General features: G+C 46.9%; 3 protein-coding genes across 4 annotated transcripts in view; 1 reads left to right on the top strand and 2 right to left on the bottom strand.

The window, feature by feature from the left end:
- The window catches only part of Heca (hdc homolog, cell cycle regulator), a 205,496-nt gene that overhangs the window by 19,366 nt on the left and 159,982 nt on the right, over positions 1 to 26,148 (bottom strand). The gene's annotated exons all lie outside the window — the stretch shown is intronic.
- On the bottom strand, positions 19,711 to 20,770 carry LOC143145453 (uncharacterized). Its single transcript, XM_076308844.1, has 4 exons — positions 20,571 to 20,770; positions 20,225 to 20,495; positions 19,901 to 20,007; positions 19,711 to 19,828 (listed from the first exon to the last, which is right to left on the bottom strand). The coding sequence occupies exons 1-4, from the start codon at positions 20,645 to 20,647 to the stop codon at positions 19,711 to 19,713; spliced, it is 573 nt and encodes a 190-aa protein (XP_076164959.1). The 5' UTR covers positions 20,648 to 20,770.
- Positions 23,164 to 23,934, top strand: LOC143145420 (chymotrypsin inhibitor-like). Its single transcript, XM_076308781.1, has 3 exons — positions 23,164 to 23,261; positions 23,444 to 23,559; positions 23,644 to 23,934. The coding sequence occupies exons 1-3, from the start codon at positions 23,210 to 23,212 to the stop codon at positions 23,731 to 23,733; spliced, it is 258 nt and encodes an 85-aa protein (XP_076164896.1). The 5' UTR covers positions 23,164 to 23,209; the 3' UTR covers positions 23,734 to 23,934.

The following is a 26,148-nucleotide window of genomic DNA, read 5'->3' as shown; positions in this document are numbered from 1 at the left end:
TATCTGTCACGCGCGCGATGGAAAAACTGGAGGAACAAAAAATTCGAAAGAGGTCATCGTGAATCACCCAATAGGACGCTCTTTCGGAGCCTCGGAACGATTCTAGAGCTCCACAAATATTACCAGAGTCTTATTTTCGATTCTTGAACACTTCGGGACGAGTTTCGAATTTTCGAAATGTTACTCCAGTTGCCATTGGTCAGAGTGGAGTTCCCTTGGAGACTTGGAGTACTCTGAGCGAGGATCAACGAACGGAAAATGTTTTTAATAGAGCGACAAAGGTTCTGATAGTACTTGGAGAAAAGTACCTTCTCGAGACCAGTGATTATCGTTTTGGAGTTCGGAGGAAAATTCAGCTCGGTGATTCGACGATGGAATATTTTGAAAATAATACCGACCACGGTATTCCACCGCAACGAATAGAGCTATTCCTAGCTCCCAGGGTACTGAATATCTACCGAGTGTCGAGGAGATTGAATCGATCGGCGTTTAAATGTCAGCGTCGCTTGAATTCTATCGCAAACGTTCCCTCCTGAATCCTGAATTGTGCTTTTCCACGGGCAATCCGAATGTCGCGAGTCACGCGCGTCAATCGCAATTATCGACCCGTGTAGTTCAAGCATCGCGAATCCGCCTTCGATCGATTCGAAACGGCTCCACGAGACCTCTGTGCAAAGTTCAGTACTCTCTCTCTCTCTGTCTGTTTCTCGAAAGAGCCACCACTTTCCAGCGTGAAAATGTTCCTTTCGTGCTCGTGGATCCCTACTTTCGATAAGAGTAATTAAAAACGAGCCGCGATCGGTTATATTCGCTGGTTATCGACTCTCCGGCTTAAAGTTTAAACGGTTTCGAGCCACGCTACACCAGTGTCTCGGGTATCGATAAAATCTATCGCGAGGATGTACGGCTATCGATAATTGGCGTCCTCGATTTTCGAACGTTACGCGAGACACCACCATAAGTTCACCTTATCGGTATTCCTCAGGTCTTCTTTGATCCCCCCCGGTACGCTACTATATTTTTCCCGCAATTAAAATCGCTTCAATGAACGCAATTGAAAGCTCCTGTACTTTCTCAGAATTAAAAACCCCAGGTTCCAAGAATGTACAATCAAAAAGAAGTACTTTTTCAAGTTAAAATTACTTTTCCATTCAATTTCACGAAACGTCAATTACGAAACAGTAAAAATTTCGAAACAGTATCTAACATCACGATTATTGACGCAAATCGATTTCTTAGATCGCTCCCGCCAATCGACACACTACTCCAATGTTTCAACGTGTGCTCCCCTAAAGCACGATCGCAGTTTCGCAAAATAAAAAATATAAAAAATAAGTCTAGTCCACGATCTAGTTCTCGGATCGCTCGTTATGATTGTCGGATCACTTCGATGTTCCAACGTGTGCTCCCCAAACCACGATCGCAGTTTCGTGAAATAAAAAGTATGAAAAAAAAGAAAAAAAAACGTCTAGTCCACGGTCGCGAGTTCGAGCGGAAGCACCGAGCGGAAGAGTCCTCCGGGCGTGGTTCTGGGCGCGCGTCGCGATTCAGTGAGAGCCGGCGATCCCGCAGGATCAAACAGGAAACGGTCGAGAATTTTTGCAAAGTAAAAGCCTCTGGTGCAACACACAGGCCGGTCGGCCAGCCAGCCGTCCCAAGCCGTGCAAATAATTCCGATACCGTCTGGCGCGGCGAAGGTCTGCGGTTCACGGCGGTGCATTGCACGACGGCGGGTGCAACCGCTGCTCTGTGTGCAGCCCGTGCATACGTACGTGCACTGAATGGCATTGAGGGGCCTCTATCTATAGAGGCAGGCTAGATTAGAGTGCATTAGCCTCACCGCGAGCCCGATGGAGATATCTTTCGCTCGGTTTTGCGTACACGCACCGCTACTACTACTACTACTACTACTACTACTCTCGCTATATTTGTAACCGCCGCGGCGGGTGGACGCGCGATCCACGCGAACTCGACTTATCGCAGACTCCGATAACCAAGGAGAACAATCGCGCGAGGAAGGAGGACCGATCCTCTGCTGGATTACAAGGATTCGTTCAGCTTCCAAGAAAATACTCCAGCTGAACGAATAATTTCCTTCGAACGATGTTCGAGGCTGCGATAGCGACGTTTTCGAATAAACGAGAGTAAATTTTATAGGTGATTTTGTACAAATATAACTCGGAGCAACGACTGGTCTTTTAACGAAGAAGGTTCACTCGGTTGTGCACGTGGTAACTAGTGCCCTCTTGCGATTAATTTCAACAGTGTTTATCAACGCGTTACCTACCTTCCAAAGGTCGTGTCACCATTTTTCACAGAACTGTGGACAATTGTTCACTGGATCTACCCAAGAACTTTGTTACTGTAATACCTCGATGAAACCCTTAGAAAAGTAACACTAAAAAAGTGAACTTTTTTTTCATATTTTCCAAAGTTCGACTTGTACCTACGCGTTAAGTGCCAAGGGTCATCCTCTCCCTATCGTCTAATATAATATACAGAGTGTCTCGAGTGAAGGAAACCACCTAACTGTCTGCTTTATTTTTAACGACACGAGAAAAATTTTCTTTAGCGAGTGTTTTCACAAATATTTTATACCACGAGAAGGCACACGGATACGTTTACCGGGGAATCACCTTCGGTTGACCTTGAACCCCGTGCAGAACGCGAAAGAAAACTCGAGTCGAATTTCTACTAGGTTGGTACGAAGCTAGATATCGAACTAATATCGAATAGTCGCGGAATAGTTCTCCAAGAGACGGACAGAGGCGAGCGGTTATTTCAAGTTTCGAGACACGTAGGCGTGTCACGCGGTTCAATATGTTGCGCGGTTTACTGCATCGCGCCAAGCGGGTAGACTGAAATATGCAACAATGAATGAACTCGACGAGTTTCGCAAACTCGGGCCGCGAGAATGTTTAAGATCCCGTGGGTCGATAAGCTGTCAAAGGAAGAAGTATCTCGACGCTCGAGGAAAACCTGAATTCCTAAACTGCCACCGGGGCAAAGATACTGCTCGTCCACCGTCGTAACCTGTAATTGAGAGAAAAATCGACGAGGTGGCTACACCGTGGACCACAGGGGTGGTGTTAACCCCCTCTTCGTCAAGAGATCTTGACGCGCGATGCGTTTCTCGAAGATTCGTAGATCGACGAGCAGATACCACGCTTTATGGACACGGTTTTACCTCTCTCGCGAAATATTACCGTCTCTCGCGACACTACCCATCGACCAAGAGAATCTACAGAGATTGGATAGAACACCGTGGAAAAATAAATCACGATCACCGAGACACTCCACTTTTATTTACCGAGTCAAATCGATCGTCTGTTATCAGGACGTAAATTGAACGTTTACAGGAGAAGTAAATTGCATTTGGTGAACTTTTTGGGTAAAATGTTTCCTCTTCCTATCGAAGATCTTTCTCTTCTCGCGCCAATGAGAGAGCAGGTTCTACGGAAAGAGAGACGAATACGAAAGACGATGAGAAATGTAAATTCCACGAAAAGAGCACCATTTTAAATTCGAACACCTGCGAATCTCGTGCACTTTGTAAACTTTCAAGATGGATTTCCTCGAAAAGGAAGCACCTCTCGAAAAAATTTTATTCTTCCTTTTCGACTCACACTGTCCCCTAGAATCACTTACCGTAGCTTCAAAGTTCGAGACACCCCGTAGATCGCGATACCGAAACGTTTTCGAGCGAGACGCGCGCGCGCGAGCGCGAGCGAGGTCGAGGGTACGAGGTGAGAAGAGCAGGGAGACGGAACGCGAAGCGGGGGGCAGAGGGGACGAGGGGGGCCACGGCACAGATGCGGTCTACGGATTACCATTAAGATACATCTTCCTCGCGTTGTTCCCCCCCGCATCGCCGCCGCCTCCTGGCTTATTTATTCGCGCTTATGGCTTCCTCCGACGCGACGGATAAGTAGGAATTAAATATTCATTCGGACGGGCAAGGACGTCGAGCTTTCGACGTGGACCAGACGCAAACCCGGGCCAAGGAGAGAGAGATTAAGGAGCGAACCCGAGGCAAAAGGGAGCATCGACGTAGGATGCCGGAGAATACGGTAAATGGAGACCGGCGAGAAACAAAGCACGTGAAAGAAGAAGTCCGCGGGGAGAAAACCAACGGAAGACGAAAGAGGAAAGAACGATGGGTGGGAGTGGACGAAAGATTTGTCGCACTCAAACGGATTAAACGAAAGGTACTCCTGGAACGATGGATGAAGGGAACCGGGGGTTTTTATACACCCCCGCTATGGTGTCTGTTGTCCTCTCGCGTCATCCGGAGTATAAGATACGGAGCGATATCTCGCGGCAACGTCGTCGTGCATTATTCACGGCCGATCTGCACACACGGTGAATCCTCCCCCCCTCGTCCGACCTTTCCATAAAAGTGTCGCAGAGTTCGAAGAAGGTCCCACCTCATGGGAAAATTCGCGTATTCGCTTCTTATTCGTCACCCAGAAATCGAGAGAGATCAGCGAGAACTTTTGTCGTGACTTGAGGCACGATGACGTCGTTGCGAGCGCACTACCTTTTAAGAGTATTGGGACACTCGACGAAATCGTGCACACTTTCGTTTAAGAGTATTGGGACGTTCGAGGAAAAGAGTGTGCACTTCTCTTGGAAATTACTAAAGCACTTTGGGAAGAGTGTGCACTTCTTTGTAAAAGTATTGGGATACTCGACGAAATCGTGCACACTTCCGTCTAAGAGTATTGGGACGTTCGAGGAAAAGAGTGTGCACTTGTAAAAGTATTGGGACACTCGACGAAATCGTGCACACTTCCGTCCAAAAGTATTGGGACGTTCGAGGAAAAGAGTGTGCACTTCTCTTGGAAATTACTAAAACACTTTGGGAATAGTGTGTGCACTTTCTTGTAAGAGTATTGGGACACTCGACGAAATCGTGAACACTTCCGTCCAAGAATATTGGGACGTTCGAGACAAAGAGTGTGCACTTCTTTTGGAAATTACTAAAGCACTTTGAGAAGAGTGTGCACTTCTTTGTAAAAGTATTGGGACGCTCGACGAGATCGTGCACACTTCCATCGAAGAGTATTGGGACATTCGAGGAAAAGAGTGTGCACTTCTCTTGGAAATTATCAGAGCACTTTGGGAAGAGTGTGCACTTCCTTGTAAGAGTATTGGGACACTTTGATAAATCGTGGACTCTCGCCTCTAAGAGTGTAGAAGCACTTGGTAAATTATATATTAGGTTGTTCGGAAAGTAATTTTGTTTTTTTTTTAGGTGAAATGAAACATGATTTTTTTTAGAGTGTATAAACATTTTATTAAATTATATATTCTCCATTTTGGAAAACGAAATCACTTTCCGAACAAGCCAATATAAATTACGATACCGTGAAGGTATTAGGAAGTTACTCTGGACAGTGGAGCACACTTATAGCGTCCAAAGAACACATGTATTTTACGAATGAGATCAAATAAAATTATTTAAAAAATAGAACTAATATCGTTTACTACCCCGTTTGAAAGTAGATGACCTAGTAGTCAAGTTAGATCGCTATCTAGGGTCGTACTCGGAATTAACCCTCGACGTAGTATTTCACGCAGCAGAAGTAAAAGATCGTGCAATTGTTCTCGAATTTGGAATTTTTCGTTTCGGTGCTCGTTATGACGAGACCTTAGAAAAATGAAGTGGCCATCGCGAGCCGCCTCTCGGGTAGTAAAGGGTTAAGGACTCGAGCGACAGGTCCCCGAACTTACTATAAAAAAAGAATGTTGGTCGTCGATGCGGAGAAAGGGAGATCGGCGCGCAGCCGGCCAAAACGCAGCTGCTCGCGCGAATTACGCGCACGCAAAATAAACGGCCGACAATAATTCGCTGTCGCGCGCGCGGTGTAATTCCATCCCCCATATTCTTTCCGGCGAAAATAAAAGCGACGTCCGCCGACGACGATAAAGTGCGCCGAACGACCGAGCTGCAGATCTTCCGACGCTCTCTCTCTCTCTCTCTCTTTCTTTCTTTTTCTGTCTCTCTTCTTCTCTCTCCACGAAATTGAGAAAAATAACGACCTTCGAAGGGACGAGAGGATGGCGTGCGTTTCCTGCAAACGCATCCCACGACCCTGACAGCCGGTGCTCTCGCATTATTGCGCGCATAAAAGCCAATGTCGTACGTTTCCCCGCGGAACACGGCGCTCCGTCGTCGTTTGTACCTTCTTTATCATCCCCTATCCACGCCCCACCACCCCTCCCACTATATCGTTGTCGTCGCCCCGTTCGTGTTTTTAGCAGCTGGTTACACCTATGAGTTCAACCCCCCTCGTTGTTCACGTCTTATCCTCGAAGGAAAGAAACGAGAAGAAATTCGAACGACGACGAAATCCGCATTGTATCCGTATCGTTCGCGAGAGGAAACAAAGGATTTGCGTTTTGACAGAGAGTTGATAATTTTTGCCCGTCGAATAATTTTTCCTCGCTAAAATTCGTCCAGATTAACCGATCGAGATGAAGTTTACGACGATTGAACCGATAACGTAATATATCTGGGACTTGGTCGGTTTTAAGTCCATTTAGTTTAAAGTACCGAGTTAAACTCGCGACTTGCATTTATAATGCGTGCACAGAACGGAATATTTTACGATTACGATTGCGATAGTACTCTTACCTTGTTAATGTTCAAGTGAAATGTGAAAAATCGCCGAAGCAGTGTCGGGGAGCTGATAAATACCTCAAGGTTCGATGTGTGCAGGGGTTCGGGTGGCGACCAAATGTATTGGCTGTTGAATGTCACCGTAGAAAGTAGGCTCTCTACCCCCTCCCCTCCACCTCTCACCGCGGTTACGCGCTAGCTAAGCTAAACGCGCGGTTACTATTAAACGAAATAATAATTTCCTTCGTGGACACACGATCTAATCGTCGTTGACAATGCTTGGAAAATCTCATATAAATTATTGTACTTTTTTTTTCACTCTCTAATATACTAATCCAATATACTAATTTAATAATTGATAATGTAATACGTGCAAAAAGAATCTTTTCCATTAATCAAGAATCTTTTCAACTTTTTAGGTTTTTGTTTCACTAGCCGTCCTATAACTTTTTAACGGGGGTGTAAACCAGCTTACTTTATTATCAGCTTGTTCGCGTGCGTTGTACAGTTTACACGCTTCGAAAAAGTAATAAAATTTCCAGAACACGAGGAACAATACGAAAGTTTCGATCGGTCGAAAATTATAGATACTAGAGATTGCACAGTTGCGATACTACTAACCATAGTCTTCCATCCATGGTCCACACACTCCAGTATTAACTACAAATTGTCCCAACCCTAACCGGTCCCTTATTACCATCGCAATAACCATTCTCCTCTACGATAGCGAACTCCGGTGTAACATTGATCAAGAGAGGGTACCACATTCGCGATAACTATAATTAACAAGGCTCACGACAATTGCAAAATAGTTCCCACGGAGCGGGTTGCGTCGATCGTGCGTGATTTACGCATGTCGGATATCTTTCGTAAATTGAAACCGATATAATTCATATGAAGTTTCTCCCGAAGCTGGACCGAAAATTACCGACATTATTCCAATCCCTCTCGCCGCTCGAGGATTTCGACGACGGTAAATCCAACGATACGTCATCTGGAACGCGTAATTTCACCACGAAGGAAGAACATTGTGTGTATCGATGTCGCCTATATATCCTCGCGGAATTACGGATTCGCGTTCCGTTCGCCAGGCTCTCTCGCGAACCGTGACGCGAAACGCGGATCGACCAGGACACGCCGCAGGATCTATTATCCTTAAGCCGGTGGAGAAGGAGGAGGGTAGGGACGCGAGCAGCCATTATGGTAATGCCCCTGCCTCCCGTGTTCCTACGACGATATTTATGCGCGACGGCTTGCGTTCCTCGACGCGTGCGTCCGTAAAGAGGCGTCGAACCGAGCGCCGGAGAAAACACCGGTGTCTCCACGATACACCACGCTGTTTCCGGTCCCTCGACGCTGCATCAATACCCCCCATCCATCTGGGGGGACTGTCTATCGGTTTTGCATTCGTCGAAAATTTCTGGGACCTTCTCTCAATCCTTCCATCGTTTCGATCAACCCCCAAAGTATCGAGGTATTCTAGTGGGACTTAAGCAAGACCTAACCCTTCTCGGAGGACTATTACCGTTGAAAATTTCTAGTGTCAAATTTTCTATAATCAAACCTTCAAATATCAGGGTATTCTAGTCGGGACTCAACCCTTCTGGGAGGACTATTACGGTTGAAAATTTCTAGTGTCAAATTTTCTATAATCAACCCTTGAAATATCAGGGTATTCTAGGGGACCTAACCAAGACCCAACCCTTCTGAGAGGACTATTACCGTTGAAAATTTCTAGTGTCAAATTTTCTATAATCAACCCTCGAAATATCAGGGTATTCTAGGGGGACCTAACCAAGACCCAACCCTTCCGGGAGGACTATTACCATTGAAAATTTCTGAGAACTTGTCTCAAATTTTCTACAATCAACCCTTGAAAGATCAGGGTATTTTAGAGGACACCATGTAACCACCCTTGAGAAATAATTGAATTTGACAAAGTAATAAATTTATATATATTTCTCTTTTTTCCATGCTCGATCTTTACACTAAGTAACTGGTAGAGTAATTGTTCATTTTTATTCGTAACTTTCGAGAAACGTTATTACGTTTAAGGGTTGAGCCTGAGGTGTCCAATGAATAGTTACAAGCCAAAAAAGAATAATCCTTTAAGAAAACAGCCTATTATTACAAACTTTTAATACAGTTTCTCTTACGTGTACATATTTTGGAATATCTATCGTCCTGCTTGATGGTACCGACACTGAGTATCATCCCCTTTCCAGTGTAGGCATAAAGAAACATCTCTTTACTACTACGCAAAGTATCAATGGATACTCCAAACCATTGAACCCGCGTGTCTTGCAGCCCACAACCGTGGCGAACAAATGGGTATCGCTTTACATCGTTAAACCCGTGTCTCTCGAAATTTCTATCCTTTTTCGTCCGGTGCAAGAACGTCTAGAGGACACCAGAGGGATACTTGGAACCAAGAGTATTTTTATTCGCGGAATATCATCGTTTTAATCAACAGCTAGGGGGGGTCACAAGTCCCAGCGTGCTACCGTCTACGACTCGAAGAACGCTATTTAGAACGAGCCATGGGGCGAAAGTCGTACACGGTGTTCAACCTTGCCTCGGTCGCCTTTTCTCCCCGGGGGAGCCTTCGGTGGATCCTTGAGAATATTTTTACACCGCGACGTTCTAAAGATAGGCGGAATCGCGGCGCTCTTGTTCTCGTGGGCTGCGGTTACACGCGCGACGACTCCTAGCGACCCGATAAAGACGACCGTGTATCGCGGTGGAGAGGGACCCACTTCTCTCCGTTGCGTTACATAAAGCTTGATCTCGATCGGGATACCTCTGCGGTATCGCGAAACCTGTCCGTTTCTTTCTTTTTTTTTTTTTTTTTTTTTTTTTTTGAGACACATTTGGAGCCGAGATCTCGCGAAAATCACCGTTTCTCAAACACCGCTTGGACTTGAACGTTTCGCGATCTTTCCACACGCTTGACCTTAGAAATTAACCCTTCGACTGTTGAGGCGGGATCCGTGCGAGACTTTTTCGATTGAACGTACAAGGCCACTAAGATACAATTGAAAGTTGCTTTCAAACGTATGTGTATGTGTTCGTAAAGGGTTAATACTCCAAACTGCTCCAAAAAGTGTCTTGAAGCACAGATTCGTCTAACTGCTCCGAAAGAATATACAACGAAGATGAAATATGACCACGAGGATGACGACAATCTCATGCAAAAGAACAAGAACGATCTAAGAGTAAACTTACATGCAACTACTGGAGACTGGATCCCAAATCCTCGCTTTCAAGGGTTTCAGCTATTCCGAATCGAACGTCATAAGTAACGGTGGATCGTTTCTGTTCCACCATCTTCGTTCACTGAACGTTAACACGTGGACTCCAGCAACAAGAACGACACGATAATCTTTCCAACTCCCAAAGACCAAAGTCTAGAATTTCTCGTAGCTATCCTCCGTGATTCGATATCGAGATCTCGGTTGTTCCAAGCGAAACCCTCTGATAAAGACTACCAAGGGGTGGACAATTTCTGTTCACGATCTCCTGTGTTGTAACGCGATATCCTCCGGACCCATGAGCTCCACCACGAGGAACTTTACACACACGACTGATCCAAGAACACACCACCGTTAATGAACACAGAAATTGCACACGTGCGATTATTATCACAGTTATTAGAACGAGGCACGAATGTTACGAGTCAAGAAAGTTACGTTGTATTTAATCTTTAGCAATAAATCCATCCTTGCACAACCCCATACCTTTTGGTTTCCACCACCTAAACGTTCCCCCATTGAACGAAAATTTCGCGTTCCGTTCGTCGCGGCACTCTGGAGCATGCTCAATTACGATAAACAACGGCTACTTAAATAACAGGTATTACCAGTGGTGATTTACGCGGCACAGAAAGACCGTTTCGCGGATTTAAGCCGCGCCACGAGATTGTCCGTGGCTTTACGACGCACGACTGCTCGCGTCGACCGAGGATTGTTTATAACGCTCCTAAATCCACGAACTCGGTACCGCGAACCGTCTCCTTCGGACGATATACGACGACTGCCAGGAAGAACGCTACCTAGCCCGTGATTCCGTTGTTATTGGCGTTTACACGAAATACACGCGCCAATATTTTCTAGAAAACCAATTACTGTACGGAATCTCGACCGGTGAATTATTTTCTTAATTACTCACACGTGCGACCACCTCTGTGGTATGCAACTCGTGCTATGCAAAAAATGTTCCGCAATGGAGATATCCCTGTCGATATTTCGTAAGAATCGATCAATTATTATTTAATTTATTTACACGGTAAATAATATGCGCAACCCTTCTTACGATAAGAATGCTTGGAACGTACTGAAAGAAATTACCAAGAATTATTTCCTCTATCGAAGATCCACCCTTTAGATATTTCGATATTTTTCGGATAAAATTTGCACTTTTCGAGGCGAAATAAGAAACAAAAATTCACAATTTCCGAGACGATTCTCCGCACGAAACTACGGGGAATGATTCGACGCGGAACCGGATATTATCACCCCTTGTGTACCGCGTGTCTAGCAATAGCAACTGCGTTGTAATCGATCGCATAAATTACTCCTGGACAACACAGTCGACCTATCGAGAGAATACTCTATCCATGGTTGCATATTCCGGTTCAGTCAGGCACGCGAAAACGCAAAACGGAACAGCGTCGCGTTGTTCCGCAAACACGTTTGCTGGTTGCTCGTCGATTTTCCAGGGTTGTGCACCCGCCGAAAGGTGAGAGGAGAAACGGCCGCCAACTCGGGATTCCTTCGAAATTGTCCCTCCATCTACCTTCTAACCTCGTCCCACCCTCCAACCGCTATAATATAGCCACGCGCGCGTTACGAATCGCCTCCCGCAACGCGACTTCTCTAATGCAGTCCGGAAACTTCGGCATTAATTAAAACTTCCCAGAAGTGGAAAGTTTCAATTGTACGGCTGGAAGCAGCCCGGAAGGATCGATTCTTTCGCGAGAGTCGAGATGCTTTCGACGAATATCCAAGAAATCTCTCTCTCTCGACGCCAGTTTCGTCGTTTCAGTGAAAAATCAACGTTGAACGGTCGTACAGCTTCGAAGAAACGGTGGAATAATTACGATGGACAAAATTCAACACGAAGGGGTGGATTTTTTATATTTTTCGTGACCCTCCGCAACCCTGTGCGACTCTTTCGTGAATGTACAGAGTATTTTTTTTGAAATTCAAGATAGTTTGAAGGAACGTTTCGTACGGAACTTGAAAGCGACTATTCTCTTTCACGAGAATCGATTCGAGGAACGGTTCGATTGAATGTACAACGTATATTTTTTGAAATTCAAGATAGTTCGAAAAAACGTTTCGTACGAAACTTGAAAGCGACTATTCTCTTTCACGAGAGTCGATTCGAGGAACGCTTCGATTCGAGGGAAGATGTTTTTGTTCCTTTTATATTTCGCGAGGTTGATTTTTCTTCTTTTTTCGCGGACTTTTCACACGGTCGCGGGACGGTTTTATCAGAGGCGTATCGTTTGGCACGGGTTCCTCGAAGCCGTCGTCGGTTGCAACTTCCACCAGAGCGACGAGCACAAAGGTGTCGACATGGAAGCGGAGAGTAGTCGGTTCGGTTATTTTTAAACGTACGACGATGCGGAGAAAGGACCCAACGCGGCCTGAAACTACACCACCACGCCCCCGGGGTTCGTTCCCGGGAATCGTCGTCCATTAAAAATTTCAGGGAATCGAGACGACGTCGATGCTTCTGACGTTGTCCCCTAATGGCTGGATATGGACGTAATAGGAGCCGTGCGTAATGAGCGCTGTTTTTCGATTCGGTTTCAAAACAAATACGGAACGTCCAATTACGCGAAATTCGATCGGAAATTGAAGAATCGAAAATTTTTCAAATTCTAATTTTCACCGATTAGAAAATTCAAGAATCGAATTTTCCAGATATTGGAACATTACGAAACCACGATCGGGGAATCCCTAGTTTCGATTTTTCCAATCTACAAAAATCATTCCCTATCGTTAACGTTATTATCACCATTGTTATCCTTGTTATCGATGTATGCCATTATCGTTGCCATTCGTCACGAAGGAAACACAGGTTCCAGAAATTTCTCGACCGTCCCAGGTAACTCGACGACACGCGGTTCTCGTGTTGCATAGGCGGCGAATCGGCTGAGTCATCGGGCACGCGGCGTCTCAGCACGCGTCACGGTGGAACGTTTTCCTTTTTGAACGCAAAGGAAATTCGCGACGACTACCGGTTGTCAATTATCCATCCGCGCGCGTTTACGATGCAAAAGAGGGGACGGTACGACTCTCGCGCGAACAGCTACGTCCGCGCCGGTTCGAAAGCAGCCACGGCGACGCCAATGGCCGCGCCGTGTGTGCGTTCCGTCCACCGTAATAGCCGAACGAGAGAAAAAAGCTATTGTTTCGGCAATAATTGGCCCCCGGTGAGTTATGACGCGGGGACGTCGTAAAGTTTGCGGCGAGCGACCGCGAGCCTTTAACGATTGTTCGCCTTTATGTATCGCGCCCTACGAAATGTCGCTGTTAGTTCTCGTTGACGCTTCTACGATCCTACGCCGCGCGACAAACTCGGTATTCGACGAGCTGGAAACGGTCGTTTGCTCGCCGCGAATAGAAGAACGACGCGAGTTTTAGGTCCGAGTCGTGAATCGTTACACGGTATACTCTTTTCCATACAAATCCCATTGAATCTTAACACACCCCGACCGCCACGGTGTCGTTCGACGAAACACGCGGCGCTAACACAGACACCGGCCACGAGACGATTTGTTATTTATTTTACCTCGCGACGAATAAATATTCAGTAACCTCGAACTGTATACTTATTTATATCCTTCTCCCAAATAACCATTGTATATTATCTACTCGCGAACGAAGGTTAAGTACAGGGGAGTGGATAATATTTTCCCCAATTTCGAACGCGAAAATGATCCAAGTTGAACTCTTATCGAGGGAAAGGAGACGTTCGAAATTGACAAAGGAGACTCTCGTCGATTATTGGACAATAATAGTAACTTTCGAGTATCGTCGGGGAAAAAATACTTTAAATTACCTGGAAAAGGACACGTTCGAAATTGACAAAGGAAACTCACCGATTACTGGACAATAATAGTAACTTTCAAGTATTATGGGCGAAAAAATATTTCTTCGAATTACCTGAGAAAGGAGACGTTCGAAATTGACAAAGGAGACTCACCGATTACTGAACAGTAATAGTAAATTTCGAGTATCATCGACGAAAGAAATATTTCTTCGAATTACACGGGAACACGATCCGAGGTTCCGAGGGCGGGAAATTCGAATCCGGCGCGCGTCGAAGCCGATCGTAGCACGCTTGCGAAAATATTCTCGAGCTTTTATCCGCGTGGGAGGGAGGGGCATTGAATAACGGAGTTTGCTCGGCTTTCGTTGGTTCGTTCGCGGCTCGTAAATCGAGGGAACAGAGCGGTGAAGTTTTCAACAGCGGCGAGCGAAGTGCGCGCGCAAAGATCGTACCGGTGCGGGAGGGAACGCCAGAAGAAACCGGACATGTAAAACTGCTTTACGATTATTCTCGACCGAGTATATATCTGCGGGCGGAAGTGGAGGTGCAATCTTCGCGCGGCTGACCGATAAAACGGCCAACACCGAGGGGGGCCCCCTTCGAGCAGCGTGGAAAAGGTGACAGGCGACGTTTCTCGCGCGCGAGCGAGCGCGCGGCTTCGTTTCTACGCGGAAGCGCGATCGTACCCGCGAGAAAAGAGATCGGGCTCCGATCGAGGACTAGTTTTTTTAACCGTCGGAACCAGAAGCGCCCGTCCGTGAGCTGGTTCCAAGCTAGTTCTCTCTGGGTGGGAAAAAGTTGCTGGTAATTTTTTAATACCCAGGGAAAAAAAGGTACGTCGCGATCGGCGTGTCGTGCGTCGAATGCTCGATGACGAACTAACCACAGGGTGTTCCGAAAACTATCGCGTTCAACTTTTCATTGATTGTACTCGACGTTCGAGACGACCTCGGGTAATCCGTCGATCGGTAATCGAATTCGATGGACTTGATACCGAAAGTTTTTTTTAAATCCAAGGGCAATATTTTTGTTCCAAATGTAGGACAAATTTCCATTGGATGTCAAGAATTTGTAATCGAGAAGGTTGCAGCAATTTGTGGTGCAATTATCGCGAAACAAGTAGCTATATTGTTTCGGGAACTGACTAGAGCTCGACGAGGAATGAGAACGAACATAGAGAAAATAAACGAGAAAGGAATAGTAGGTCGATTTTGAGTATCACTTTGAATCATTGGAGAATTCAAATTTTTTGTTTCTTTGATTTATCTTTACAGAACCTATGGTATCGACGAACCGGGGAGTTTCTCCCGATAGAAATGAATCCAAACATGCCACAAATCGGCCAAACTTCATTTACGACGAATTTAAACATCCCTGATAAAAAAAAATAATAAAATAACAGTACAATTGCTCCAATTTTTATCGCATTTGGACTCGTTTCGATCGGGAAAAGAACCGCCGAACTGTCGATCCTGTTATTGCAAAGACGAATTAAAAGAATGTGGAAATAAAACTTTTACCATTGGATGATTCAACGTAACGAGTGCGGTGTTTCTTTGAAGTGCTCGAGCTTGAATCATCGCTACTCGGCACGCTATTCCTTTACTCTTGCCGTATCCAATCACTGTCTTTGCTTACAGGGATCGAATTACTCTCGTCTCGAGACATCGAGTAGCGAGACCACGGTGAATGTGGGGATCGATTATTGAAATTCAGGTAAGACAATACGAATAATCGAGAAGGTTGCAACGATTAAAATTAAATACATACACGAACATCGTTGGTGCGAGCGAAGAAAGATTCTCGGAGACGAAGGATTTATCGAAAGTGATCGAGCACGGTTCTACTACGACACTTGGGGTGGTGTACTCTCGTTCTACATCGGCATGGCCATAATTCCGCGACACCCAGTGCATCGTCGAAGCTTTCTACCGCCTCGATGCGGCGCGTCGCGAGCGAGCGAGCGAAATAAAATCGACTCGCAGCCGGCGAGTCTCGTAAACCAGTCATCGTTGGAAGCCCGTACGGAGGCGGACAGAATGCCGCCACGCTTTTCCGCGAGCCACGGAGGGAGAGCATTCCATTAGCCGAGAGATCGGGGCCGGATAATAAATTAAAACGGGCCTACGTGGCCGCAGAACCGGTACTCATCGCCGAGTCGAGTCGAGCCGAGCCGAGAGAGCCGGAGCCGTGTGTCTCTCCCGTAGGTGGTTCAATTAAACGACCAACGGACCGTGCAAACAATCTTGAAATCAATGCCAATCGACGATCCAGAGAGAAAGAAAGACGGGGAGAGAGAGAGAGAGAGAGAGAGAGAGAGAGAGAGAGAGGCCGAAGAGAGCGGACAACCGCGAGAAATTTTCTGTTCCGCGTGTGTTCCCTCGCCCTGCGGAACGTGTTCGATTCTCTCGGCCGCGAGGCTCTCTATTCTTTATCGCGCGGTTTATTTCACCGTATGTTCGTTCGTGCCCTTTCCCGTGGCGTTCGGGTTCTCATCTTTAACGCGTTGACCGCCGCCTACGAGCCGTCTCGTAGCCGACGATCTATCACCGGACGCCACCTACGAGTAAATAATGGATAATGAGAAGTTTCGGAAGGAGAACGAAAATCTGTATACGGAACCGAATATTTATACTCGCGAAACGATTAAGGGAGTAGTACCTGTGCTGAGAGACTACACGTCTCTAGATCTCGATCCGATTGATATTCGTGTAGGTAAGAAAATAAAGCAACAGGGGTTCCTGTACGGAGAATCGTACCCTTTTTGTAACTGCTAAGAGGGCACAGTCGGAGCGATCCATCTTCGAATTTCCGTTCTAAAACCGAGATCAGGAACGACTATTCCTACGCATCCGAGGTCGTTGAACCTCGTCTCGAATAGACCGAAAATAATATTAATCCATTTCGGAACTCCTCGACGCGTCTTGACCCCCGAAAGAAATACTATTTCCAGCCGGCCAATTGCAACTCTGTACAACCGTACACACGCGTCGAAAGATCGCCCCGTAAATAAACGATAAATAAATCATCTCGCTTTCGTCCCTCGACGCTCGAAAACATTTATAGCCCCCCCACGGTTGAAACGGACTCTGGTGCTCTCCACGCGGAGAGAAACCGACCGACCGACCGAAATTCGCCACGAGACCAATTTGAAATTCAATTTTCGCGTCTGTGGAAGTTTCTCCGCGCTGCTCCGATGTCGAAGGAAATACCAACGATCGTGAAACGAGAGAGGACGAAAAAAGAAAGGAACTACAAAAAGGGGGATGGAACCGAGAGTCGATCTTCCTCCGAGAAAACGGGCACAGTTTCCCTTTAAGCGACGAACCCGCTCGGTCGACGATCGCACGCACCCGGTGGGCACCCGCTTCCTGATCGCGACGCGCGTGATTCCTTTCCACGAAGAAAAGGAAACACGGCTAGGTTGGTTTTTCCAGCCAGTCCTCCTCGATACCCGAGAGACCAGAGCTACAAAACCAGAAGAACCGGCGAAAAGGTGGCATCGGAAATCGGCATGGCGAATCGCGCTCGGAGACAAGAAGACCGACGTGCACCAACAGGGGGACTGGTCGTCTTCGTTCTCTTTTTCCCTCTACCTCCTCTCCACGATGGAACAAGATCGCGATCCAGTTCGGAGCAGGCGATCTCTCGTTACCTGGCTCCTTGGATCGCGAAAAATCCAAGCGGGAGAAACACGCTGCAAGGAAGAGCCGCGGAGAGACGGGAAAGTGTGCGGAGAGATTGGAGAGCTACGGAGATCCATGGAGAACTACGGACAGCTACAGAGACTGCGAGATACTAGGGAGAGCCACGGAGAACCAGGGAGAGCCAAGGAAAGCCACGGAGAACCACGGGGAACCACCGAGAACCACGGGGAACCACAGAGAACCACGGGGAACCACAGAGAACCACGGGGAACCACGGGGAACCACGGGGAACCACGGGGAACCACAGAGAACCACGGGGAACCACAGAGAACCACGGGGAACCACAGAGAACCACGCAGAACCACGCAGAACCACGGAGAGCCACGGAGAGTCAGGGAGAGTCCGGGAGAGCCACGGAGAGTCAGGGAGAGTCAGGGAGAGCCACGGAGAACCACGGAGAACCACGGAGAACCGGGCAGAACCAGGGAGAGCCATGGAGAGCCAAGGAGAGCCAGGGAGAGCCACGAAAAACCAGGGAGAGCCAGGGAGAGCCACGAAAAACCAGGGAGAGCCAGGGAGAGCCACCGAGAGCCAAGGAGAGACACGGAGAACCGGGGAGAACCGGGCAGAGCCAGAGAGAGCCAGGGCGAGCCAGGGAGAGCCAGGGAGAGCCAGGGAGAGACACGGAGAACCGGGGAGAGCCAGGGAGAGCCATGGAGAGCCATGGAGAGCCAGGGTGAACCAGGGTGAACCAGGGTGAACCAGGGTGAACCAGGGTGAACCAGGGTGAACCAGGGTGAACCAGGGTGAACCAGGGTGAACCAGGGTGAGTCAGGGACAGTCAAGGACAGTCAGGGACAGTCAGGGACAGTCAGGGAGAGTCATAGAAAGCCTGGGACAGTCAGGGACAGTCAGGGACAGTCAGGGAGAGTCAGAGAAAGCCAGGGAGAGATGCAGAGAGCCAGGAAGAGCCGGGGAGAGACAGACAACTTTTCCATCCGTCGCGCGTGTCGTTTTCTTTTTGCCCTCTTCGTTTCTTCCCTGAAAAACGCCAGCCAGTGAGCCCTCCCTTTCTCAACCCTGAAATCGCCGCGAATCCGTACGCAATCAAGCGGTAGTTCGAGCTCGACAGAGTCCCTAGCCTGGAGGGTGGGTTTTGGGGTTCCATGGAATTCATCGTGCCGTATTAGCAGCTGTCGAAGCCGATCGAAATCGATATACCCTCGCGGCCTGGAAAAATCTCAACCGAAAACAGAGCCTTGAAACGTGACGATAGCTGACAGAAGAACACGCGTGGCACGCCTTCCTCTCCTTTTGTTTCACGACAATGCAACGAAATAGCGGCCTGGAAAAATCTCAACCGTACTCGGAAGCCTCGCACCGTATCAATACTCACGTGTTATTTGAATATGTCAAGATAATACGATAATTAGTCAGCTTAATGTAAAATAACGATCGTTATATATGGGTGTACGTGGCACCTATACGTTTCCCAATGGAGATTCGTGATCTCCAGTCGTAATACAACATTTTGTCGACAATGACATTTATTGGAAAAACAAGTTTGTGTCAAGAATGTATAATAATTTTCTATACATTGTTTGCAATGATACGACATGCATGCACGCGCTATTATCTCGATTGTCAATATTATCTCAAAAAGAAGGACACTATTTAGTATAAAAAGTTGGCGGTTCCAGATATGTTCACCACAAACGAAATTTCATTCGATACAAATTGAACGAAGTTTAAAAAAAAATCGAAACATGGCTCGATACGTTCTCGTTGTTATGTTATTGACCTTGGTGACCGTCGCTGGTAAGTTCTATTTTATATGGAATGGGTATAATTTGTTTAGACACCTTCTCTCCGAGAATAGTAGGAAAAATTAATTTTCGAAAATGATCGTCCTCGACGTTTCGATGCAACTCCGATACGAACTCCGTATCTCTTCGAATCTTCAACTCGAGACACGACTAACGCTATATATATTTTTTCAGTTGTCAAAATGGACGAAACACCCAAATGTGGCGTGAATCAGACATGGTCACTCTGCGGAGATACGTGCGAACCGGCTTGCGATACTCCACACCCGAATCCTCATGCCTGCCCAAGAATCGTAAGCGTTTGAAACTCGTAGAGGGTAATTAAGTTACCTCGAGGTAAAAATCTGTGATTACATGACATCCATGTATCTGTTCCAGAGGTGCAGTCAACTCACGGCCAGCTGCCGGTGCCAAGACGGTTACCTTAAAAAAGGCGATTCATGTTGCGTTCTTCCCGAAGATTGCTAATTTTGGGAAACCAGTACGCTTTCTTACACATTTATTTACATCGAAATTTTATGTAATGCTTTATGCGCTTAGTGTATAGATATTAGTATGGAATATATTCATGGGTAGAGATAGTGAACGGCTGACCAATAACAGTAAATCGTAAATAAAGAAATGATGTACCAAAAATAGCATCGATAACAATAAATATTTTTTGCAAACTAATGATTCCGATGGTTCAATGTCTACTGTTCTAAATTCTCGAATTAAATGCGTTAGAAGCAGAAGAGTACCTTTGATAGTCAATACACTTGAGCCAAATTTTGTTTGGCAATTTCTTTTCTAATCTTTTATCATTTGGTAGAGCAACGTTTCGTTCGAATATTCCATTGTTTGTATACTCGTTGAAATAAACATTTATAGCAAAAATGAAAAACGGAGGCAATTAATCGGATAAGAGTCCAATGAATCGTTTCGATACGTGTACGCTACGATAGAAATTGTTTCTGTATCGCTTTGCTTTCGACCAGCAAAAGATTCGACCACCACCGATCCGCGTCGTGTTTCAAAAAGCGTAAAAGTTCGTTTTACCGGCGAGAGGGGAAAAAAAGGAAAACGTCGAAATCCTCGTCCCGCAATCGAAGAAACAATTTGCTCGGTCGAAGAGAAATTTCAGGTGTCAGCGAGAATACTCTCCTCCGCGAGAAATCCTCCTCCGTGTTCCGAAAGGAATAACGAAAAAAGGAACACGCATACCTCCCGTCCGGTCGAGTATCCACGAAAAGCCCGGTTCCTATCATATTTACGAGATACCCCAGCCCACCGGGCAACACCAGCAGCGGTTGAATCGGCGTGCTGCGTACGAGGGTGCTCCGATAAGTACTTAGCCTAGAAAAGAAAAACGAAAATTTTGGAAAAGTAGCGATTTATTTCTCTATATAGTCTCCTTTCAGCTCGATATACTTGACCCAGCGATGCTCCAACTTCTTTAACCCGTTTGAAAAATACATTTTCTGGAGGTCTGCAAAGTAGGCCTCCATGGCGGCGATTACCTCCTTATTCGACTCAAATTTCTGCCCGGTGATTGACTTTTTCAAGTTTGGAAACAAAAAGAAGTCGCACGGAGCCAAATCTGGAGAATACGATGGGTGGAGCAGCAGTTCCTAGCCTAATTCGATCAGTTTGGCCGTGGCGACGGCGGAGGTGTAAGCCGATGCGTTGTCATGGTGGAAGAGCACTTTTTTCTTCGCCAAGTGGGGCCATTTTTCCTGCAATTCGGCGTTGAATCGGCCCAATAAACCGGCATAGTAGAGCCCTATGACCGTTTTGCCCTTGTCCAGGTAGTCGATGTCGATCGCACCTTTTGAATCCCAAAAAACGATGCCAACACCTTTCCGGCCGGTAGGACAGACTTCGCTTTCTTCGGAGCGCGTTTGCCGGGTGAAGTCCACTGTTTCGACAGTTCCTTGGTCTCTGGTGTGTATCAATGGATCCATATTTCATCGATGGTCACGAAACGACGCAGAAACTCCGGATTGCGCCTAAACAGCATCAAACACTGCTCCGAAGTGGTCTCACGGTGGCGCATGTTGTCCGGAGTAAGCAAACGCGGCACCCATTGCGCCGACAGCTTTCTCATGCCCAATATTTCATGCAGGATATGACTCACGCGGTCTTTTCAGATGCCTACTATCTCAGCTATCTCACGCACCTTCAATCGGCGATCTGCCAATACGAGATCGTGAATTTTTTTCACGTTATCCTCCGTGGTAGCCGTTTTCGGGCCACCTGGACGTGGCTTATCAAAAAACGACGTGCGACCACGTTAAAACTCGTTAAACCAATTTTTGACGGTCGCCATTGAAGGAGAAGAGTCACCGTACACAACATTCAAGCGGTCTTCGATTTCGCTGCGCGATTTTCCTTCCAAAAACAAGAATCGAATCACCGACCGATATTGCTCTTTTTCCATTTTTCGAAAATACGCGGACACACCCGCTTCCACACGCGTTCAAAACAAAACTACGAGTCCGATTCGGCTGAAATTTTGACAGTAGCTATCTACAAGAATGTACTACAAGGTAGCAAATTTTTCTTCCGATCGTGGTGACCATCGGGTGGTGAAGCTAAGTAATTATCGGATCGCCCTCGTATTTCGCTCCCGTCACCGACGTGACCTGCACGGGTGAGAAATTGACCGCAAGCTAGCGTCGCACGTTCCTGGAACGAGGAAATACAAAGCCCCGGGGTCCCTTTGAACCTGCCGATTCTCTTCAGACGGAGAAAAGGAAGGAGAGAAAAAAGGAGCCAGGGAGAACCACGGAGAACCACGGAGACCCACGGAGTACCACAAAGAACCACGGAGAACCACGGAGAACCAGGGAGAACCAGGGAGAACCAGGGAGAACCAGGGAGAACCAGGGAGAACCAGGGAGAACCAGGGAGAACCAGGGAGAGCCAGGGAGAGCCAGGGAGACCCACGGAGAGCCACAGAGAACCACGGAGAACCGGGGAGAGCCAGGGCGAGCCATGGAGAGCCAGGGTGACCCATGGAGAGCCATGGAGAGCCAGGGTGAGTCAGGGTGAGTCAGGGAGAGTCAGAGAAAGCCTGGGACAGTCGTGGACAGTCAGGGAGAGTCAGAGAAAGGCTGGGACAGTCAGGGAGAGTCAGAGAAAGCCAGGGACAGTCAGGGAAAGCCAGGGACAGTCAGGGAAAGCCAGGGACAGTCAGGGAAAGCCAGGGAGAGCCCGGGAGAGCCGGGGAGAGCCGGGGAGAGCCGGGGAGAGCCGGGGAGAGCCGGGGAGAGCCGGGGAGAGACAGAGAACTTTTCCGTCCGTCACACGTGTCGTTTTCTTGTTGCCCTCTTCGTTTCTTCCCTGAAAAACGTCAGCCAGTGAGCCCTCCCTTTCTCAACCCTGAAATCGCCGCGAATCCGTACGCAATCAAGCGGTAGTTCGAGCTCGACCGAGTCCCTAGCCTGGAGGGTGGGTTTTGGGGTTCCATGGAATTCATCGTGACGTATTAGCAACTGTCGAAGCCGATCGAGATCGTTATACCCTCGCGGCCTGAAAAAATCTCAACCCAAATGGAGCCTTGAAACGTGACGATAGCTGACAGAAGAACACGCGTGGCACGCCTTCCACTCCTTTTGTTTCGCGACAATGCAACGAAATAGCGGCCTGGAAAAATCTCAACCGTACCCGGAAGCCTCGCACCGTATCAAAACTGACGTGTTATTTGAATATGTCAAGATAATACGATAATTAGTCAGCTTAATGTAAAATAACGATCGTTATATATGGGTGTACGTGGCACCTATACGTTTCCCAATGGAGATTCGTGATCTCCAGTCGTAATACAACATTTTGTCGACAATGACATTTATTGGAAAAACAAGTTTGTGTCAAGAATGTATAATAATTTTCCATACATTGTTTGCAATGATACGACATGCATGCACGCGCTATTATCTCGATTGTCAATATTATCTTAAAAAGAAGGACACTATTTAGTATAAAAAGCTGACGCTTCCAGACATGTTCACCACAAACGAAATTTCATTCGATACAAGCTGAACGAAGTTTAAAAAAAAAATCGAAACATGACTCGATACGTTCTCGCTGTTATGTTATTGACCTTGGTGACCGTCGCTGGTAAGTTCTATTTTATATGGAATGGGTATAATTTGTTTAGACACCTTCTCTCTGAGAATAGTAGGAAAAATTAATTTTCGAAAATGATCGTCCTCGACGTTTCGATGCAACTCCGACACGAACTCTGTATCTCTTCGAATCTTCAACTCGAGACACGACTAACGCTATATATATTTTTTCAGTTGTCAAAATGGACGAAACACCCAGATGTGGCGTGAATCAGATATGGTCACTCTGCGGACAAATGTGCGAACCGTCTTGCGATTATCCAAACCCAAATACTCGTTCCTGCCCACTTGTAAGCGTTTGAAACTCGTAGAGGATAATTAAGTTACCTCGAGGGAAAAATCTGTGATTACTAACATCCATGTATCTGTTCCAGCCGTGCACTCGATTCACGGCCAAATGCCGGTGCCAAAGAGGTTACCTTAGAAAAGACGATTCAAGTTGCGTTTCTCCCAAAGATTGCTAATTTTGAGAAACCAGTACGCTTTCTTACACATTTACTTACATCCAATTTTATGTAATGCTTTATGCGCTTAGCGTATACATATTAATGTGGAATATATTCATGGGTAAAGATAGTGTAGGGCTGACCAGTAGCAGTAAATCGTAAATGAAGAAATGATGTACCAAAAATAGCATCGATAACAATAAATATTTTTTGGAAACTAATGATTCCGATGGTTCAAATTTTGTTTGGCAATTTCTTTTCTAATCTTTTATCATTTGGTAGAGCAACGTTTCGTTCGAATATACCATTGTTTGTATACTCGTTGAAATAAACATTTATAGCAAAAATGAAAAACGGAGGCAATTAATCGGATAAGAGTCCAATGAATCGTTTCGATACGTGTACGCTACGATAGAAATTGTTTCTGTATCGCTTTGCTTTCGACTAGCAAAAGATTCGACCACCACCGATCCGCGTCGTGTTTCAAAAAGCGTAAAAGTTCGTTTTACCGGCGAGAAGGGAAAAAAAGGAAAACGTCGAAATCCTCGTCCCGCAATCGAAGAAACAATTTGCTCGGCCAAAGAGAGATTTCAGGGGTCAGCGAGAATACAAGCCGGGACTCTCCTCCGCGAGAAATCCTCCTCCGTGTTCCGAAAGGAATAACGAAGAAAGGAACACGCATACCTCCCGTCCGGTCGAGTATCCACGAAAAGCCCGGTTCCTATCATATTTACGAAATACCCCAGCCCACCGGGCAACTCCAGCAGGGGTTGAAACGGCGTGCTGACGTATTTCGCTACCGCTACCGACGTGACCTGCACGGGTGAGAAATTGACCGAAAGCTAGCGTCGCACGCTCCTGGAACGAGGAAATACAAAGCCCCAGGATCCCTTTGAACCTGCCGATTCTCTTCAAACGGTGAAAAGGAGGGAGAGAATCAAAAGAGCCAGGGAGAGCCAGGGAGAGCCAGGGAAAACCTCGGAGAACTCGGGACAGCCACGGAGAGCCACGGAGACTCACAGAGAACCAGGGAGAGCCATGGAGAGCCAGGGAGAACCAGGGAGAGCCAGGAAGAGCCAGGGAGAACCTGGGAGAGCCAGGGAGAACCTGGGAGAGCCAGGGAGAACCTGGGAGAGCCAGGGAGAGCCACGGAGGAACACGGAGAGCCCGGTAGAGCCGGGGAGAGACAGGAAGAGCCACGGAGAGCCACGGAGAGCCAGGGAGAGCCAGGGAGAGCCGGGGAGAGACAGGAAGAACCACGGAGAGACAGGAAGAGCCACGGAGGAACACGAGCATTTTCCTCGCTAATTAGACGAACCGTCCCGTTGGTTAATAATTTTCCTAGCAGGTGAACCGCTTTATCTGCACGGAGATTCAAATGGAGGAGGATCAGGGGAGGGCAAGCGGCTAATGGAACGATGCTCGATCGAACGGGGCCCCCGCGAGATACGCGTGGGCGCGCTGCAACAACTTCGTAACTTCGATTTCTTGTCCGACAGGCATCTACAGTTGTAACGCAACCGTTCCGTGTCCTTTTGCCAATTCGAACTGCTCGACTAATTAGGTGATTTCGAGTGGAAGTCGATACAACCGGAACCGTCGGGGCACCATTGATCCTCAAAGTCTGCGGAATATGAAATTCTTTTCTACCGCCAGGCAAAAACATTTACCTTAAGCGAAGAACAGATCATTGTTATTTTCAGGCACGGCACCTACGCTTCCCGATCGTAAATGCAAGTTTTACCGTCTGAATACGCAGTAATTATCTACACATTGTTTTTGAAACCAGTGTGAAACAACATGTATTGTTATCTTGATGCATTCGTTGTTAGCACCATCTGAAAAAGCAGACCGGTGATGTACAAAAACAGAATCGTTGCACTTGCTCTCATCACAAAGTAAAGATTCATCGAGACGAGTACAACGAAACTAGCCACGTCTCTTGTAACAATTTCTGGACTGATTATTAATAAAGAAAAAGAAAAGAAAATTTGTCTGTACCACGACTTATTATTTTCGACATTCCATGATCCAATATCCAGAGATCCGGCATTTTTTAAATACACATTTTTCAAACCGTGGACAAAAATATATTTTCTGGACCCCCTTGGACCCTTCTATCCGGGTAAGAACGTAGAAACGTGCAAAGAATCGCGCGATAAAGACTCAAACGAAACCCAGACCGGCATTCCTGCATGCAAATGGCATCAGATTGCGCGCCGTTTTCGTGCAACATTAACATCGAGTCCGACACGCCGTTCTCTACGCGGAACACTCGCGATAAAACAATTTCTGTAACGCGGGGCACGCGTGACCGTGTTTGCAGCTTCGAAGGCGATATATCGATGCCGGTAGCTCCGAGAAAATCGTTTAACGATGTCGAGGGGGAGAACGGTCCGACCAACGACCGGTTGTAACTACTGGCAAATAGAA

The sequence above is a fragment of the Ptiloglossa arizonensis genome, chromosome 4 (genome assembly GCF_051014685.1).
Source record: "Ptiloglossa arizonensis isolate GNS036 chromosome 4, iyPtiAriz1_principal, whole genome shotgun sequence".
Taxonomy (NCBI): domain Eukaryota; kingdom Metazoa; phylum Arthropoda; class Insecta; order Hymenoptera; family Colletidae; genus Ptiloglossa; species Ptiloglossa arizonensis.
This window is presented reverse-complemented; position numbering and strand designations above follow the sequence as displayed.